Below are 19,460 nucleotides of genomic sequence, written 5' to 3' on the forward strand. Positions count from 1 at the left end.
TGAATGAATTAAACTGCACTTTGATATTCTGGTGTGGACTAATAACTGTTATGTCGGTGCATTGGCATGGTTACTCTACTTTTTATGGGTTTAATTTAATGCCCCATTCCAAATGGGGTTCTCACCCCTTCCTACTACCACAAAAAGCTTACATTGGTAAGCAAAACAACCTATGATAGATATAGGACAATACTTGACAATGCATTGGATGCATACTAAATGTTATAGTCACAACTTTGTATATCAGTGTACAGTGATCCATTGAGAAATTTAACTCATTTATGAAAATTCTCTAGCCAGAAATAGTGAAATGTGTGATTTTTTTTGTTTTGACCTTACAGCAGTGTAATTTTTACACTTAAATTGACTTAAAAGTGTGTAATTTTTCTGTTGCAGCTGCCTACTTTATATTTATATATACAGGCATACTCAGTTCAGGGAATAAACTTAAATTAACATAAACCTTTGAAAAAACGTATACATGCTTAGCCACAATATCTTATTGGACGTTATTGCAATTTGTGAAGATTTTGTCTGTAACTAGACAGGGCTGCATTTTGATATGTGAAAAGCAAACGTGTCAGTCAAGAAAAAAGTGTCCATAAAGACATATTCCTTCAAATATTTGTTTCTTCCTATAGTTTTTATATACACACTATTTTGAAAAAAAGAAGTGCGCCCTAAATTAGTGAGTAACCATATATAGTAACTTCACTGGGCCTGATTTACAGCATAAAAATAAACAGTTTTGAAAAAAGTCGCACAAGTGAAGAAAAAAACAAGCCTAGAGTTAGAATTGACAATTTACATATACATTTCAACTAGTGCCCCATAAAGGGTTAATACTTTTTGTTTTGTTTTATTTTATTCCCCCCTGCTCGTATAACGCAGATGGCTCTGCGAAAATGTTTAAATGCCAAAGTTTATGAGCCATCACATCCGGTGTTGTGTATTTGCACGCGCGCTTGTGCACGTCGCGTATTGATGACGTCCGAACGCTGATATCGCACACAGACTGATTTAGCACCAAAAGTCCAGTAAGTGGGTGTATTTTACACTTTTATTTTACTGATCTTACAGAGTCGAGGTAAACGAGTCGTTGTTTTAACGTTTGACGACGAGACTTCACGCTTCGGGAACCATTTTTCGAAGCTATCGTCACTGCTACATGTTAGCCATAGCTATTAGCACAAATGGTACAACTGCAAACTTTTCGTGCAACCAGACTGAGCTCAGCCTCAGGAACTTAGTTGATGAACTCCCCTAATCCTCCCTTGTTTGAGATGAACGAGCATCTTCTCACACTGAATGCTGAGTTGTGAGCATTGCGATAACATATGTTTCCTCGAAGAAGAAGACTTTCATATGTGCTGTCACTTGTCAAAGTTAACATCAAAGCTATGTTTTGCACAGCAGCGCTGTCTAATTATTCCTGTCGGTGTAAACTGACTCGGATAAATCAGATTTTATTGTTTTCATCACAGTGTAGCAAATGGTATATGTTCGACTTGACAATATATATTATGTAGGTTAGCAAGCAGCCTGTATTTCATTGGAAACTGCAACACAAACCGAAAAGTCACCTTTGTAGTTGTGGTGCACAGGGTAATGCTTGAGGTGAAATGTGAAGTCCACGTATGTTCTTTAACTGCATTTATATTGACAGTATGTATGATTTTAGAAACTGAACTGAAAAGTACGCCGTGGTTATATATGCTCTATGCTCAGGGTTAAGTTTATTCTTCATTTTAGTTAGTTGTTATTTAGTTGTGTGAAGGGAACCTGCAAAGTAAGAATTTCATTGTTCTGCGTAACCACTTGTGTTTTGCGGTGTATATGACGATAAACGTCTTGAATATAATGGATTAGTTAATATTTGATGTGAAAATCTGCATATCAGAAATGAATGACAAGGCTGATAGAAAATATATTAAAGGTTTATCCTTTTGTGTTTTATTTTCCATAAATATATGTATTTATTTATTTATTTCTCAAACTGGAATTGCACATTTACAACAACCTTTAAGTAATTGTACTGCCAGTGTTTGGCATGTGGCATAAAATAGGCTTTTCCCCTCTGTAATAGTAGACCGGTACGTAACTACCTGCTATGCAAGCCAAAAGTTTTACTGCACGTTGAATCGCAAATGCTAGAAACATGTATGTATATTATGTTATTTATCGCTATGTCTTTCTTTCAGTGCAGTTAGAATCTCAGATAAGCCATAAAACAAAGCTCCTCGTTGTGCAGTGTGGAATGAGTTTGTTACAGTCTTTAATAGGAATCTGTGTGTTTTTTGTGGTATTTCAATAATGTGATATAGAAGAATGTTTGAATAAACAAGCACCTCATTATGTAAAAGTCCCCTATGGAGGAAAAAAACAAACAAATCCCTATCCCTTATATATTTACTTGAAATAAAGGTTTATTATTTATCTCTTTCTTGAATGTCTGTGACATAAATTTACCTTTCCATGTGAAAATGTAGGAAGCAAAGACAGAAAGCAACTTTTGGCCATTTTAATTTTTTTTTTTTTTTTTTTTAATTAAAAATTAAAAAAAAAAAAGGAAAAAAAATACAGGACAGATGGACTTTTAGTGCTGTACTGCAGAATAAAGGAAACAGTTAACTGTAATTAGTGTGATCCACACTGCGAAATTCATCCAACATTCAACTTCAGCCATTTCTGGATAGCTGTAGCTTGCAGACATCAGTTACAGTTAGGTTATGCAACTATGTTAAACCAGTGTGTTAATTTGTTTTAGTTGGGTGTTAATATTTAGCAAAAGATTTGCTAAGAAGTTCCTTTAAAAAAAAAAAAAAAATCATCCATTAAAAGTAAAGGCAGTCACAAATAAAACAAACCGTTCACGCAGTGCTTAATGCCCGTGCAGACGGTGTGACCATGGGAAGCTGTAAATATGAAAGACTGTCTGTCATGGTCTGCTTTGCTGATTGCTTTTCATTTCCTCATTGACGATGTGTCTCCAAATAAAAGAAACTCCTTCGCACTTCATCGTGAAACTAATGATAGTGCTTTCTATTTATTAATGCCAGTGCCATGCTGCTCTCACTCGCCTGTGCTGAAATGCAATATAAATCATTGTATTTGGTTCTGAATCTAGTGAGGCATGGAAAATTTTTGTCTTAATGAAAGAAAAGAGCCTAAATGCTTGCATAATAGGAAAATACATTTAACAATGTGTTTTCAAGGGATTTCAAGCTGGAGCATAACCTTTTACATGTTACTCAGCATCTAAGATTGATCAAAGGAAACCACATGTCAGTTCTTGGAAACTGACATGTGGGAGAATAAAGAATAAGGGAAATTAGTCCAACTGTAATTCTTTCTTCTTCCTCCTTGATCCTTTTCCCTTTTGACCTTAAATCACTTCGCTCTTCCTCCTTCCACCAAATAAAGTGTTACCGATTACGTTGCCCAGTTTCTGTTGACATTATGACACATCTTTTAAATGCCGTTAACTGTTTTGACAGGAGATGTCGTCTTTTTGCGGCACCGGCGATGACTTTCAAGATGCAGGTCAAGAGACCACTGAAAAGCAGGCAAGTGTAGTGCGTGACATGAGAGATTTTTATTTATTTATGTTAAGGTATTTGTATAAACTGAAGTCTTCTAAATGCCTTTCTTAAGCGAGATGGTGATTAAAAACTTGTGAGAATTTGAAAACTGTTACAGTAAAATGCAAAAGACAGGAAGTTAATGCTGCTAAAAATTATAAAATAAAATAATAAACATTTTAATTGAAGTTAATTATTTTGATGCACTTTGTGTTATCCTTGCTAATACAACAGTCACACCTTGGAGCTTAGGATGTATTAACTGAATTAGTTTGAAAAATGACTCACCCACGGGGAAATAAAAGGAGTTGATTGTGTCGGTTTTCTAGGTGTTGCACTGTGTGTTTTAGTAGCTACAATTCCAGAGTACAAGAGACTTGGCAGCAGATTTAGAATCAAGTTTCAGTCACATTTATATTTCTGCATCACTCACTGAATTCCAGTGACAATGCAGAGAGTAGTTTGTTGGTTGTAACTTTACAGCTGAGCTTCATGCGTGATGTTAGTGAGGTAGACGGCTTAATGATGTGCGCGTTTAAAATCTATTGGCCCAGCTGAGGGTTCGAAGGGTGCTGTAGTTAAAAGAATCGGTGAAAACGTTTGTCTTCGTAAACTAAATCTATATAATTTACATTATGGATATATAAAATGCTGTAAGCCTGATTTTTATGTCATTTTTCTAATAAGGTTAATGTATGAACTGCCATGATTGATATGGTTGTAAAGCTGTCAAAAAAGAGGACTTTCATTTTTGGTCTTTATATGCAAATAATTTTCTATGAACTGTTGCTATGGCAATTTGAAGTACTGCTTACAGACATAAATTCCACTGTTAATGTAGTTGCCACATTACTAAACCTTGATTTGCTACAATAAAAAGTGATTGTATCTTGGTATAACATTAAAAGCAAATAGGCTACTGGTAGTTGTAATTTAATTGGTATTTATTTATTCTTTTGTGCCGGGGAAACAAAGCTTCATATTGAGGTGGGGAAAAAAGTATCTGGCTCTTAACCACCCTATCTGTGAATATCTAGTTAATTTTATCTTTATGTGCAAATACCGTTCAATTTTAAGTATCAGCAGACACTGAAGTTCGCCGTGTAAATGTTGTAGCGTTCAAAGTTTAAAATGCAGTGCATGAGTTTTTACTTTTCTTGACGCTGGCTGACGCAACGTGTTCAACTGTTGTTACTCAAGTTACACTTTTGCGTCTGTTACAGGACAAGGACCATCCACGTGTCCTCATTCCTGAGTTATGTCGGCTCTTCTACCAGCTGGGATGGGTGACTGGGACGGGTGGAGGGATAAGTCTGAAACAAGGGTTCGTATGTAAATTTTTAATTTTTTTTCAACTTACAATGCAGAGCATTGTGAAATATTGGAAATGTTGAGGCTTATCCTCTGTTGCTCATCTGTGAAGGATATTTCCTGTTAAAATTACTGATTGGCACACCGTTAATACGAATGTCTTTGGAAACGCCGAAGATGCCAAAAAATATTTTTTGTTGGTGGATGTGTGTGCATGGCAGTGATTCAGGATTCGGTGAGGCTAATAGGGAGTTTGTTATATTAGTTTTGACAGTGTGTGTGAATCTAGGTTAAAAGCAGAAGGCCGTAGTTTTGCTGTAATGAAACAGAATTCAAACCGAAGGCTTTGACAGGTTATTACAAGCATCTTTGAACTATGTTGTCTTGGAAGGCAGCTACAAAGAAAGCACCTCCCATTAGCAAATGTCTTTGAAGAGTGGAATGGCAGACATTTATTTAAGCCAGCAAGGTAACTTGATGAAACTTCCAGTGAAGCCAGATAACCATTCAGCCACAGCTTCATGCACACTGGCAACTCTAAAATGATTTGAGGGAGAGTTTTCCATCTTGTTGAATGATTATACCTTTAGATTCAAATAGAAAATGAGCAGTTGTAAGCTCCACTTTGGATCATTCCTCAAAAAGCCTGCAGTTTGACAGAATAACTATCTTTCAGTTTGACTTTTTTTTTTTATTTTTAACATCATACCCCCCCCCCCGCCCGCCCGCCAAAAAAAATAGGACAAATTTGACGCAGGCTTGTGTCATTACAGATGGAGTATGCCGTGGTAATTTACGGCCATGACATTTATCACCTCAGTGCATTTTGTGATGATAAAAAGAAAATATCACCAAACAACACAAATCATATGTATTGGACCTAATGTTGAATCGATCAGGCAGCCAGAATACATTATGCAGTAGTGTTGTTTTACACAAAAGTGTGTTGTTGTTCGGGGTTTTTTTGTTTGCTGTAAGCGCAGGGCTGAATTTTAAGCTCTTCTGCCTTTTTCTCCTGCCCCCCACCCTCCTCTTCACAGCTGCTTTGGTTTGACTCAGAAATGACTCACAGCCTGAGGCAGCCTCACCGAAACTTGCACTCAAAATCAATAAGCTACTCCTCTATCTGGAAATGTTTGTTGCTAGATAAAGACGGGAACAATGGTTCCATCTACTAGACTCTATTGGGAAATGTCAAGGCACAAAACATTTAAGCAAAAAGAAAGGTTGTTTCAGAGATTTTGAGGGAATCAGCTGAGTTTCTCTATTTAACACTGCCACTTGCATTTGTTTGCATTTCACTCCAGGCTTTGTTCCATCAGGTCTTGTGAACAAGGCTATAGAATACCAGGTTTTCTAACAAAGAGAATGCTGTATTAGGGAAATGTCACATGATATTTACACACATAACAGTTGTGATATTTACACTGCAGTTCAAAGACGGTTCCAAGTAAATGGAAAGGCAGAGCAATAAAGTGCTCCAGCTGAACGGCCAAACTCTGAGCCAACTTTGTGTTTAACTGGTGGAAAAAGAAAAAAGTGAAATTGGATTGCAAAAGTCTTGAACCACCCCTTTTCATATTTTTTGTCCTTGGATATAGTTTGATTCCAAGAGACAGACTTTCTTGTACGTCTTGGAAATCATTTGTTCCAATTTCTTTAGGTGAATCTACAAAAGATGGTACAATATAAAGTGATTTTGCACCAGTGACGTGATTTCTTAAAAAAGCTATTAAGTGAAAACGTATGTCCACATGGTGCGCAGTGTCATTTAAAAAATTTGAGTAAACTGGACAAGTAAAGGACAAAAGAAGCAGCTGGCTTAAAAATGCAAGCAGATGATATTCAGCAGATAAACATTTTTTTTGAGTCATGTCCTTAGGAAATAGGAAAAGCAAAGACTTGATGCAGGAACTTGGAGATGCCTCTAGCCCTCAGTTGGTCCATCTAGTGTTTGCAGAAGACTCGTCAGAAATGGTTCTTAAGAAAGGGAAAGGGTGGAGAAAAAAAGGCTGTGGTATACAGGAAGTGGACTAAAAATGCATGGGGACAGCTACAGCATTGTCTTCTGCCATCTGTAAAACACAGTGGAGGCTGTGTCTTGGTTCAGGGCTGCATTTGAGCCAGTGGTGTTGGAGATTGTGCCAAAATTGATGGAATTATGAACATGGAAAAGTAACGTCAAATTTTGAGCCGCCATGCAATACCTTCTAAATTTAAGTTACTAGTTTTTTTTTTTCTGACGTGGAAACCCTTAGTTTCTCATGGAGTTATGAAGAAATAACTTCTAGGTTCACATCAGAAGGATGTACTACGTTATCCTCATGATATTAACTGTATTTGCTGTAAAACTTACAGAGACCAGATCTACATTGCACCATCAGGTGTTCAGAAAGAGAGAATCCAGGTGAGGAGACTGTAAGTGGTGTGAAACTTTGTTCTGCCCAATAGAGAGCAGATTGATGTGAGTGATCAACAGTTTTGAAACTCTGTTCTTCAGCCAGAAGATATGTTTGTTTGTGACATGGAGGAGAGGGACATCAGCTGTCCTCCTGCCTGGAAGACATTGAAGAAGAGCCAGTGCACACCACTTTTTATGAACGCCTATACTATGAGAGGTTAGTCGCTCTTTGCACAATGCTTACCACCCACGTTAGCCACTATTTGCATACACCAATTAAAAAAAGAAAAAGATCTGTAAGTGATCTTTTAAATGAAGCAGTTCTTTTAGTCTGAGTGATGATTTAGTACAGCACACAGAAAAAAGAAAAGACTTCTTTAATTACAGATGTTTTCTAATTTAAAAAGCTAAATGAAATGTGGGAGTGGTGCATGCTCCTGATTCATGTACTAAATGCTGTGATTATGTTCACTTAAGTGGGTACACCGTTTTGTCATGGAAACAAAATTCAATTGTAGAAAACCATAAACTCTCAAGAAGTTTGTTCTGTTTTTATTTATTTTAAGTCAAGTTTCCTTTTGTTTGTTTGTTTTTATACCCAGTATGCTGCCCTCACGACACGTGACCCTGTGAGGTTAGACAGCTAGCGAACAAATAGAAGAGGTCTTCCACACAAGGCTTGACTTTCTTGTTTTTATGTAACTAGAATATGAGAAAAAATGAAAATGAATCGCTGGTTAACACACATCTTAATAACAACTTGCCGATTAGCCTAGCTTAACATGTACATTACATCAGCATACAGTTCGCTCCATGTAAACACATATAACGACTGTCTCTACACATGTCAATACTCACAAAGACGAACGTTTTCCGAGGTGCGAACGTGTAGAGCACTCTTAGCGTGAACATGAACTAGTCCCTATTTAATAACTGCCGGAGCACTTTTTCACGACATCATAAGCGAAAGGGTACATCAAAGATAGGTTAGTGAACAGGACGCTCCCTCGCTCCATTTCCGCACATAGGATACAAAGATCTCTTGTGGAAATGATGTCTCACTCTGAGCTTATTTATCACTCTGCTTATGTGGCTCAATCAGCACACACACCAACCGCTGACTTTTGACTCAAGGGCATAACACTCCCCGCTTGATATACACACATTATATCACAATAAACATCAATACAACATATTCAAACATCATCTAGCATTGAAGAATATTCATTCAGTCTCTGCAAGCAAAACAACAATCTCTGAAACTGGTCTGAGAAACATTTTAACAGTCCCATCTTTTACAGTCCGCACTTCCACTTTTCGGACCTTCTTGTCGCTGCTGGGGAATGTTTTTACTATTAGTCCCATGGGCCATTCGTTCCTGCTGGCTTGGGGGTCCTTTAGCAGGACCACATCTCCTTGTTTGACATTAGGTCTAGTCTCTGTCCATTTTGCACGACTTTGTAAGGTGGACAAATATTCTCCTTTCCACCTTTTCCAAAAGGTATCAGCAAGGTGTTGAACATGTTTCCATTGTTTCCCAAACAACTGCCCTGATGAACAGTTCCCAAGTGGAGCAGACACAGCACTCATCTTCTGCGTTAGTAGCACTGCTGGAGTGAGTACTGCAGGACTGTCAGGGTCAGTGGATTTAACTCACTTGGTACATAATGCCATTGACTCGGATGGGTGGATGCTCTAATGCGCGTAACCCTGTTGGCAACATACATGTAGAATCGTCTGGAGGTGTTGTGTATGTACCCCAACACAATCCTACTGTCTGTGTAAAAAGTCACATTGTCTACTTTAATGTCTAACTCGTCTCTGATGAGCTCAAACATTTCCACCGCGAGCACAGCAGCACATAGTTCCAGGCGTGGTACAGTGTGTGCGGGGCGGGGTGCGAGTTTAGACTTCCCCATCACAAACCCAGTATGACACTGTCCTTCACTGTCAACTGTACGCAGATAGACTACTGCACCTATAGCGACAGTGGAGGCATCACAGAAAATGCAAAGTTCTTTCACTTTCGTTGTGCTTAACGTACCTGGGCTGTAGCACCTTGGTATTTGGAGGTTCTCAAGGGCTTGCAAAGAGTCTTTCCATAAGTCCCACCTCTCCTGTTTCTCAGGGGGTAAGAGTGTGTCCCAGTCTTTTCCATCAGATGACAGTTCTCTGAGTAATGCTTTGCCCTGCATTATTATGGGAGCAGCAAATCCCAAAGGGTCATAGAGGCTATTAACTGTCGACAATACTCCCCTCCGTTTGAATGGTTTGCTCTCATTTGACACCTGGTAAGTGAAGCTGTCAGATTGTAGGTTCCAACAGAGTCCCAAGCTTCTCTGAACTGGAAGAGGGTCTACTCCTAGGTCTAAATCTTTCAGGTCCTTTGCACGATCCTCAACAGGGAAAGCTTCCATGACTTGACTGCAGTTTGATGCCACTTTGTGAAGGCGCAAGTTAGACTCTGCCAACATGTTTTGCGTTCTTGTGAGCAGGTTGATTGCTTCCTCTGGCGTGGCGACTGATGTGAGACCATCGTCAACATAAAACTGACGCTCAACAAACTGTCTTGCCTCAGATCCGTGTTCTCGTTCTCCCTGCTGTGCTGCCTGTCTCATGCAGTAGATGGCAACAGCGGGTGACGGGCTGTTTCCAAACACGTGGACCTTCATTCTAAACTCAACTATGCTCTTTGTAATGTCATTGTCCTCATACCACAGATAACGCAGATAATCTCTGTGGTCTTCGCGCACAACGAAGCAGTAAAACATTTGCTGCACATCGGCTGTCAGGGCTATGGGCTCTTTGCGGAAGCGCAACAGCACTCCCAATAGGGAGTTGTTCAAATCAGGTCCGCCAAGAAGCACTTGATTGAGCGAAATTCCATCACATTCTGCACTTGAATCAAACACGACTCGTATTTGTTGTGGCTTCTGTAGGTGGTATACCCCAAACGTGGGCAGATACCAATGTTCTTTACTTAGTGGCAGAGGAGGGGCAGGCTCGGCTTGGTCGTTATCCAACATTTTCTGCATGAATTGGATGTAGTGATCTTTCATTTCTGGTCTCTTTTCCAAAGTCTTTCGGAGAGAGCAGAGGCGTTTTAGGGCTTGTTCTCTGTTGTCAGGGAGCCTCCTTCTCTGTGAGCGAAAGGGTAAAGGTGCAACCCAGCTGTTCTCTTGGTTTTGATAAACTTCACTGTCCATTATTGTCAGGAATGCTCTGTCGTCGATAGACATGGCTTGTTTGTTATCACCCTCAGATCTAACAAACACAGAGTGTCCCAAATCGTCTGTGATGCAGGTTGCATTCATAGTGACCCCATAATTCTCTTTAACGTGAATTGTGTTTGGGCAAGGCTCAAAATAGGATGCACGTCCATTATCTAAGGTGTGTGTTTTATAGACATTGACCTCTGACTGACTGTGCACTTTTCCTAGACACACCTCCCCCACAATAACCCAACCCAGGTCTAGCCTTTGGGCGTATGGTGCATCATTGGGTCCGTTGATTTGCTCACGTACCTTATGGACCCTGATGACGTCCCTTCCAAGGAGTAAAAGGATTGGGGCGTGGTGGTCGACAGGTGGGATGTTATCTGTCACTGGAAGAAGATGTGGGTGATGCTGGGCAATCTCTGGAGAGGGTATTTCAGATCTATTGTCTGGAACAGAGTCACATTCAATTAAAGGGGGTAGCTGGATGTTGACTTCTCCATCCAAGGACTCGAGGAAGAAGTTTACAGCTCTCCTACCTGAGGCTTGTTCTCTGCCAGAGCAAGTCTTTAAGGTGTATGGAGTGGGTTTGGCATTGATTTTGAAAAGGCTGAAAAACTCTGACTTAACCAGTGACCTGTTGGACTGATCGTCTATTACCGCGTACATTTTTATAGCTCTCTCTTTTTGGCCTGCGGGATACACTTTGACCAAACTGATCTTAGAACATGAACGTGGGCTGTCACCTTGGCCACATATCTCTGTGCACTTCGACTCGACTGAAGGTGAGCTCTCAGTTTGCTCTTCATTGTCGTTGTTTCCTGGTGTAGTACTCTTAGGGGCAAGAGTAGGACCAGGATGCATTGCAGATAAGTGTTTGAGGCTGTCACATTCAATACACTTAACCATTGCTTTACAGTTTTTTGCAATGTGTTGGACAGACCCACAGCATCTGTAGCATATGTGGTGCTCTTTGAGATAGGCTTGTCTTTCTTCAATAGGTTTGTCTCTAAAGAGCTTACACTTTTTGAGTGGATGTGGTTTTTTGTGGATTGGGCACTGGCGATCCGGTTCCTCCATTTTCTTTGGACTGAGATTATTCTGGTCCGGCTCTGCCGTAATGTCCATTTTGTGTGCTGACACGGTAGGTTTGCGACTATAAGACCTCAGCTTTTCTGTGGGAGAAGGGACATGGGTGTTGGCCTTGGACATAGCAAAGCTTGGGTCATTCCTCATTTTCGCTTGCCGCTGGACAAATTGTGTGAAAACTGAGAAAGGAGGAAATGACACACTATGAGTCTCCTTGTACTGTGTTCCTACAGTTGTCCACTTTTCCTGTAGGTTGAAGGGAAGTTTTTCCACTATTTGCCTGACTCCTCTAGCTGTGTCCAGGTAAGCAAGTCCTGGGAGTGCACCATCTTGTTTAGCACACTGTAGCTCCAATAAGATGTCACTAAGTTCCTGCAGCTTAACATTGTCTTTGTTTGTGAGTTTGGGAAAGTCCTCTACCTTTTTTAAGAGTGCGTCCTCAATAGCCTCAGGTGAGCCGTAGCACTCTTCAAGGCGTTGCCAGACCATCTTCGCACCTGCAGCAGGATTGAGGGTGTGTACAGCACGAATGCGCTTAGCCTGTTCGGATGATGTTGGACCCAACCATTTTGTTAGCAAGTCTAATTCCTCTCTTGGAGACAAATTTAGGTCTTTGGTTGCGCTGGTGAATGAGGTTTTCCATGCCCAATAGTTTTCAGGTTTGTCATCAAATTGCAAGAGACCTGTGCTGACTAGTTCTTTGCGAATTAGGTATTTTGCAAACTGTTGCATTTCACTTGATTCAGGTACACAGTTGTTAAGGTTGGGGGTGTGCTTTGTGGAGTTGGACCAGTACGTGTCGACTACACCAGTGTTCACTGTTTGCTCCTGTTTCCTTTCTCTATTTACAGGTGGTGTTTTCGTCTGAGTGTTGGTTATAAAAGGATTAGTTATTTGTGTACTGTCTTGTGCATCTACTTCATTGCAATTTCCTTTAGGAGGCTGTGCTGAGTCGTGCTGAGTGTCTGGGTAGAGTAACTCACATTGTTGTTGAACATATTCGTTAGTGCGGTGCACTGTACTGATGGGCTCAGCTTCCTCACAAAGTTCTCCGTAGAGCTCCCCGCTCTGAATCTCTGCTTCTTCATAGGCTGAGGCCTCTGCTTCAGCTGCGGCTATTGCTTTTTGGCACTGGAGGACATGTAGATGAGCATCCAGTTCAGCTCTCTGTTTCATTGCATTAGCTTCCTTTTCAGCGAAGGCCAGTTGAGCTCGTGCTGCTTGAGCTTTGGCGTAGGCCCTTGCAGCTGCAGAAGCTGTTGATGAGGATGTCCGTTGAGAACGCCTTGTCGATGTTCTGGATTGCTGCGACTTGGTGTCGAATGGCTGAGACCGTTGCTGCGTTGTAGCTGGTTGAGTGGCAACGTCTGGTTGCTGTTCACCACCGGCTGCTTCGTCTAGCTCTTCAGCAGCGTAGTCTTTTAGGTAATTTCTTCCTGAGCGTAGACTCATGTTGCTTAAAGTAGCTCTGTATGTTTGAACCCGCTGAATAGGCGTCTTTTCCGTCTTTTTACTATGCTGCCCTCACGACACGTGACCCTGTGAGGTTAGACAGCTAGCGAACAAATAGAAGAGGTCTTCCACACAAGGCTTGACTTTCTTGTTTTTATGTAACTAGAATATGAGAAAAAATGAAAATGAATCGCTGGTTAACACACATCTTAATAACAACTTGCCGATTAGCCTAGCTTAACATGTACATTACATCAGCATACAGTTCGCTCCATGTAAACACATATAACGACTGTCTCTACACATGTCAATACTCACAAAGACGAACGTTTTCCGAGGTGCGAACGTGTAGAGCACTCTTAGCGTGAACATGAACTAGTCCCTATTTAATAACTGCCGGAGCACTTTTTCACGACATCATAAGCGAAAGGGTACATCAAAGATAGGTTAGTGAACAGGACGCTCCCTCGCTCCATTTCCGCACATAGGATACAAAGATCTCTTGTGGAAATGATGTCTCACTCTGAGCTTATTTATCACTCTGCTTATGTGGCTCAATCAGCACACACACCAACCGCTGACTTTTGACTCAAGGGCATAACACCCAGAAAGGTTTCTCTTTTAGAGATTAAATGTGAATTGACGAGCACAAGATTGTCTACAAAATAAATGTCTTCCATATGGAACAGATTTTATTAGCAAGCAGACAAGCTCAGACTCATGAAAGCAGTATTTAATAAAGGAATTGTAATAAGAAGCCAACCTTTAATGAAATAGCCTACCCTATAATAACTTTAAAAGAGATCCACAACATAAAACTATTACAGTTTAAGTTGTAACTTAAGCATAGTTTAACTTGAGGTCATTGTTAGGGGAAGGGTACAACTTTTTATTTTATTTTAAATTATCGTTTGCGAAAGACTGTACCAATAGACAACACTCACACATCAAAATCTCCTCTTCCTTTGCTAAAATACAGGGGCACAGGCAGTTATACACACCCACTCGAAGGCTGCTGTCATGGCAACGCTGCTCTATCCTGGCAAAGAGTTCAGGATAACACACCAGGAGATGATCAAGGGGATTCGTAAGGGCACCTCAGGCACAAACTATCGGTATGTAATCAAGCAGCAAGGATTAGTGAAGTCCAACGAGCTTCTAAGCATTTATTTATTTATTTATTTTCTCATGGTGTAACAAAGTTGTTATGCAAATATGGTCACGGAAAAGGAGTAGAAACACAAACTTGAATGAAGTGGTTGACACTAGATATGTTAAACTTGAGGCTACGTATAGACCAGGGGTCAGCAACCTTGAACACCCAAAGAGCCATTTGGACCCGGTTTCTATGCAAAGGAAAACACTGGGAGCTGCAAATACTTTTTGACATCTAAAATGAAGATAACACTGTATGTATTGTTTTTTACCTTTATGCTTTTTGTGAACAACTAAAGTGTGTTGCTTATGAAATCCATGAAGTGCTACAGAGAAAATTACATTTTATTTATGTAACGAACACATTTTGAACTCTTAAAGAAATATAACAAAAAGGAAAGACACCCAGCTGAACTAAAATGATCCAGCAAACAAAAACTGCTGTGAGCCGCCACCCTTATATCGGAATAAAGCACTATGCTACTATGCAACGGGGCGATCGTGGCTCAAGAGTTGGCAGTTCGTCTTGTAATCAGAAGGTTGCCGGTTGGAGCCCTGGCTCCGACAGTCTCGGTCGTTGGGCAAGACACTTGGGCAAGACACTTCACCCGTTGCTTACTGGTGGTGGTCAGAGGGCCCGGTGGCGCCAGTGTCCGGCAGCCTCGCCTCTGTCAGTGCGCTGTGGCTACAGTGTAGTTTGCATCACCAGTGTGTGAATGGGTGGATGACTGAATGTGTAAAGCGCTTTGGGGTCTTTAGGGACTAGTAAAGCGCTATACAAATACAGGCCATTTACTAAAAAATGAAAAATAAATATTTGTAAAATTCTGCATAAATATTATTTACTTATATTTATTTTACCTGGTAAATGTGTGTGGCGGGGCGTGGTCTGCAGTGCATAATTGGCCAACCTGGGGTTGAAAGTCTCTGTAAATGCATGGCGTTTCAGCGTGTATACCGGCTTCCGCGAGTGTGACACTTATTTTGAGCGACGAAAAATAATAAAATATAATTTTATTTTTATATTTCAAAATCACAATAATCTTCCAATTTAGAACTACAAGTTTAAAAAGAACTAACACAAAAAATACACTTCAGCTAAGTACTTGTAATTTATTTTCCCAAACCACGCGGAGCCGCAATAGAAGGACTAAAGAGTCGCAGGTTGCCGACCCCTGGTATAGACTATTTATTTTTATGTTATCCAACGTATCCCAAACAAACTCATGAGCTGAGAACAATTACGGTAAATGAAGTGGAAACCTGTCCAATGAGAATGATTAAGTCGAGGCAGGGTTTTGGCACAAGCTCGTGTACTTTCAATCTGGCAGTAGAAATTTCCAGCATTTGCCTAGTAGTTCAGCGAGCTTTCCGTGGAAACATGTTTGGTTTATTGTTTTGGTCGGGGTTAAGAAAAGCATAACCGCAGTATGTGCTGAAGAGGGTTTTTTTTTTTTTTTTTTTTTTTTTAATATGTTGGCTATTTATACATCATCATCTTGCCCATGTTTATTGCCATCTCTTTCCCAATAACCCTGATGTTGGTCAGGAAACCTTTTATGCAGTGTTCATTGTTATGTACTGATAGCTATCTAACCACACAGCTGAATGAATGAAGGAAATTTTGGCACCATGGTTAAACCCTGTTGAAATAGGGTGGCAGCAGATTATATTAAATGATGAACTGTTTAGCTTTTAACATGCTGCACAGGTCTGAGGTTGTTTTGTTTAATCAGCAGTCTAAAACCTGGTTATAAAATGCAAATAAGAGAAACAGCAACTCCTCACAGGGTTCATGCTCAACTATTTTAAGTTCAAAGCTTGATTTACCCTCACTGTGTTGCCTCCTTTTGATTGCCACCCAATCAAAGATTCTGGCAAGCTGATGGCAGTGTCAGCCTCCGAGAACAAGCATATAGAGCATGTATCTGACTGTACTCTGGTGGGAAAAGGGTGAAAAGGAACAACTTTAGCAGTTATCAGCCTTTGTGTCATTTGTCATGTTTACACAGGTATGATGACTTCCTGGTTGTGCCGATTATTGAAAATACACCAGAGGAGAAGGACTTGAAAGACCGGATGGCTCGGGCAATGGAAGAATACCCAGATTCATGTGCAGTTCTTGTCCGCAGGCATGGTGTCTATGTGTGGGGCGAGTCGTGGGAAAAAGCGAAGACTATGTGAGCATTTATTTCACTGCACTATTCCACTTGTTGCTATAAACATGATAAGATATGCAAAACAAGACTTTTGATGAAGTTTTTGACATTTCTAGTATAGTTTGTCAAACTTTCCGTAGAAGGTGAATTGTTAAGATTTGGAGTTTCCATTAGGGTTGTCTTTCACCATGAAATTTTAAGTTGTTGTAAGTCATACATACGTTGTCCAATCAGTCCAAAACCTCTTGTGGTTAATGAAAAGATAGCCCGAACATATCTACATATCACTAATGAGCAGTGTTGGGTAAGTTACTTTAAATTAGTAACTTAGTTACATTACTAGTTACTTCTATCAAAAGTAACTCAGTTACTTCAAGTTACTCGTTACTTTCAGAGTAACTAGTTACTAGGGAAAGTAACTTTGGTTTAACTCAGAATTCTCTTGTTAATGTGTTGCTTCCGTAACTGGATACCCAGCAAGATTGCCAGTCTTCTAGCTTGCTTACTTGCCACAAGTGCACTGTGCCACCTACCAATAGAAAGGAAAAAATAATGTGCACATTTCCACGAGAGAAATCCCACGCCTGACTTTATCCTAGCCATTCTATCCTCGCTTTTTACATGCAACACAAAAAACTGCAGTCGTGGTGCTTTCGATTGTACTCAGAACTCAGAAATTCTGCCTTCTGAATAGGAAGATGTAGGTAACACCAGACTGCAGATGAGCTGCATACAGAGCTGGACTGGGACAAAAAAAATCGTCCCGGGCATTTTGACTAGAGACCGGCCTGCCATTATAGGAAAAATCATAAAGCCTTTGAATGAAAACAAACACTGTTGTGACTGTGATGTACACTGTTCTGATGGTATATATGTATCAATCTATCAATCGTTTGTTGTAAGACTCAGATAATTATTTTTTTAAAAGTGAGACATTTTAAATGAGAATAAGAAAGTATTTCCTTGTGCCCCCCTTTCCCTTTTAATGCCCTACATGGACCCCTGCCAACACTTTGCTAGACCCGCCCCTGCACAGTTACCAGCTTACTCAGAAGAGCCTTCAGATCTAGATGATGCTTTATGATGAAAAATTTGCATTTTCATTTAACGCCATGCCCCGGCATCATGAAGAATGGCTTTGAAAAAGGAAATATTTTTGAAACCACTGCCTCAATATAACAGGAAGTTCACTACTTTGAATTTAACAGGTTTTTGCCATTTTCAGACCACAGTCACAAAGGCAACCCTCTGCCAACCTCTGGTTGCTAACGAAAAATGTGTACTCCCAAGTGGTTGCTGGCTTTCATCAGGTGAAATCTGTCTCAAAGATTGGTTTCTGATTATTTTAGAAGTTCCTGCAGTCGGCTATAGTTTGCATGCAAGACACTGACTTTTTTCTGAGTACAAGGGAATGTTTTCCAAATTGATGGAGCATGATGGACTTTCACTTTCAAGGTGAACGTTCTCGGTTTCCAGTTCATCACATTTTTCAACAGTTTCAATACTGCTTGGCAAGCTGTTTGTTTGCCGACAAGTTGGCATATTCCAACCAATCTAGTGGTGACCATAGCCACATGCTAGTGTCCAAACCTCCCCTTTGATCACTGTTCCCAACAACCAGTATGCAACCAGCTGGGTGATGAACACTTTTCCCTCCTGACTGGTTGCCAAATGGTTGCTGACCATTCTCTAGGCCTGTGTGACAGAATAAACACAATAACACCCCATTTTGATTGAATCTTATATACTTGTTCTTTGGTTAGCATAACAAAAGCTTTTAGATTAAACTAACTTGTAAAAATTTCGAGGTTTTGTTGCAGGGCATGTCTGTGGCAGCATGGCAAATTTTGTCAATGTCAATATTCACTGATATAGTTTCACCTGTTCTCAACAGGAATTTGGCATTATGTGATAAACATTATCAGAGATACAAATGTTCATTGTTTGTTCTACATTTGATATACAGTAAAATATAAATAGCGGGTGCTCTAAAACGCCACCTAGTGGTTACATGACGTGATAAGCAACTAATTTGTACAACACCCACTTAGACTCCAGGACTTAAGACTTTTACCTGACTGCACAAATCCCCTCTACTAAAGTGCAAAGGTCAGACCATCTCTGCTTATGGCTTTATTTATTTATTTTGTGTCATAATCTTGCAAAAGCATATTAGTTTTAATAATTTCTGTTGCATCTTTCCTGTGTTTTCCAGGTGCGAATGCTACGACTACCTGTTTGACGTTGCAGTCCAGATGAAGCAATGTGGACTGGACCCCTCAGCCCTTCCGATGGAAGAAAAAGGAATAGTTTGATATTTGATGGTGCTTTTCAAAGAGACATTTGTGGCAGAAAGGTTAGTGGAGTTCAATCAGGAGAGCAGATTGTAATCATTTGCCTTTCATGCCAGCCTGCTTCAAATTTGATGAAATTTGATGGTAAGGGTAGATTCAGGGTTGAAGGAGATTGAATGCCTGCGATCTGGAAGAATCTGAAGGAACACTGTGAAGCACTGTGGGACAACTCATGAGTGAGCAGCTGTCAAATCAATGTCCTTAGGTTCAAATGTTTCTCTATTCAAGTCTGACTGGACTGAAATCAAGGTCTCGGTGTATGCCAGGCATGAACATCACGCTGCATTTCACTGACTGCTTCAATCGATTTAGAAAAGAAAAAAAAAAGCCAATAAAATGTGTAATTGTGTAAAATAAGTGTAGGTTTTCTGTTTCTTAAGTTTTCGGCTATAGTTAAATAAAATCCAGTTTTCCTTTCTAAAACACGATCTTTCTCATGTTAATTTTTCAATGCAAGCCCAGGGAGACACCTGACGTTCTGTATATGTAAATAAAGCACATCTTTAACCTATAAAAAATACAGCATAGACAGAAATGGCTGCTCATTTTTCTCAAACACTGTTTACCAAAAGTGACCACATGTTGGATGAAAGAACTCTTTCTGTACCCGTGGACGTTGTTTCGCTCTCACACCACCATTCCAGGAACAGGCATGTGCATTTGTGTGCAGGCATCTCACGGCGTCTGCGGATCCTCGCACAGCATGACTTCAGTCGTCGGCATACTCATTTCTCATGAAAGCC

General features: G+C 40.2%; 1 protein-coding gene across 1 annotated transcript; it reads left to right on the top strand.

Annotated features, from left to right (window-relative positions):
• Positions 1-950: 950 nt before the first annotated feature.
• Positions 951-19,252, top strand: apip (APAF1 interacting protein). The gene is made up of 8 exons (XM_080884745.1): positions 951-1,037; positions 3,498-3,566; positions 4,805-4,905; positions 7,251-7,299; positions 7,393-7,510; positions 14,029-14,164; positions 16,217-16,384; positions 18,579-19,252. The coding sequence occupies exons 2-8, from the start codon at positions 3,501-3,503 to the stop codon at positions 18,676-18,678; spliced, it is 738 nt and encodes a 245-aa protein (XP_080740871.1). The 5' UTR covers positions 951-1,037; positions 3,498-3,500; the 3' UTR covers positions 18,679-19,252.
• The last annotated feature ends 208 nt before the right edge of the window (positions 19,253-19,460 follow it).

The sequence above is a fragment of the Rhamphochromis sp. 'chilingali' genome (genome assembly GCF_963969265.1).
Source record: "Rhamphochromis sp. 'chilingali' genome assembly, chromosome: 6".
Classification (NCBI taxonomy): domain Eukaryota; kingdom Metazoa; phylum Chordata; class Actinopteri; order Cichliformes; family Cichlidae; genus Rhamphochromis; species Rhamphochromis sp. 'chilingali'.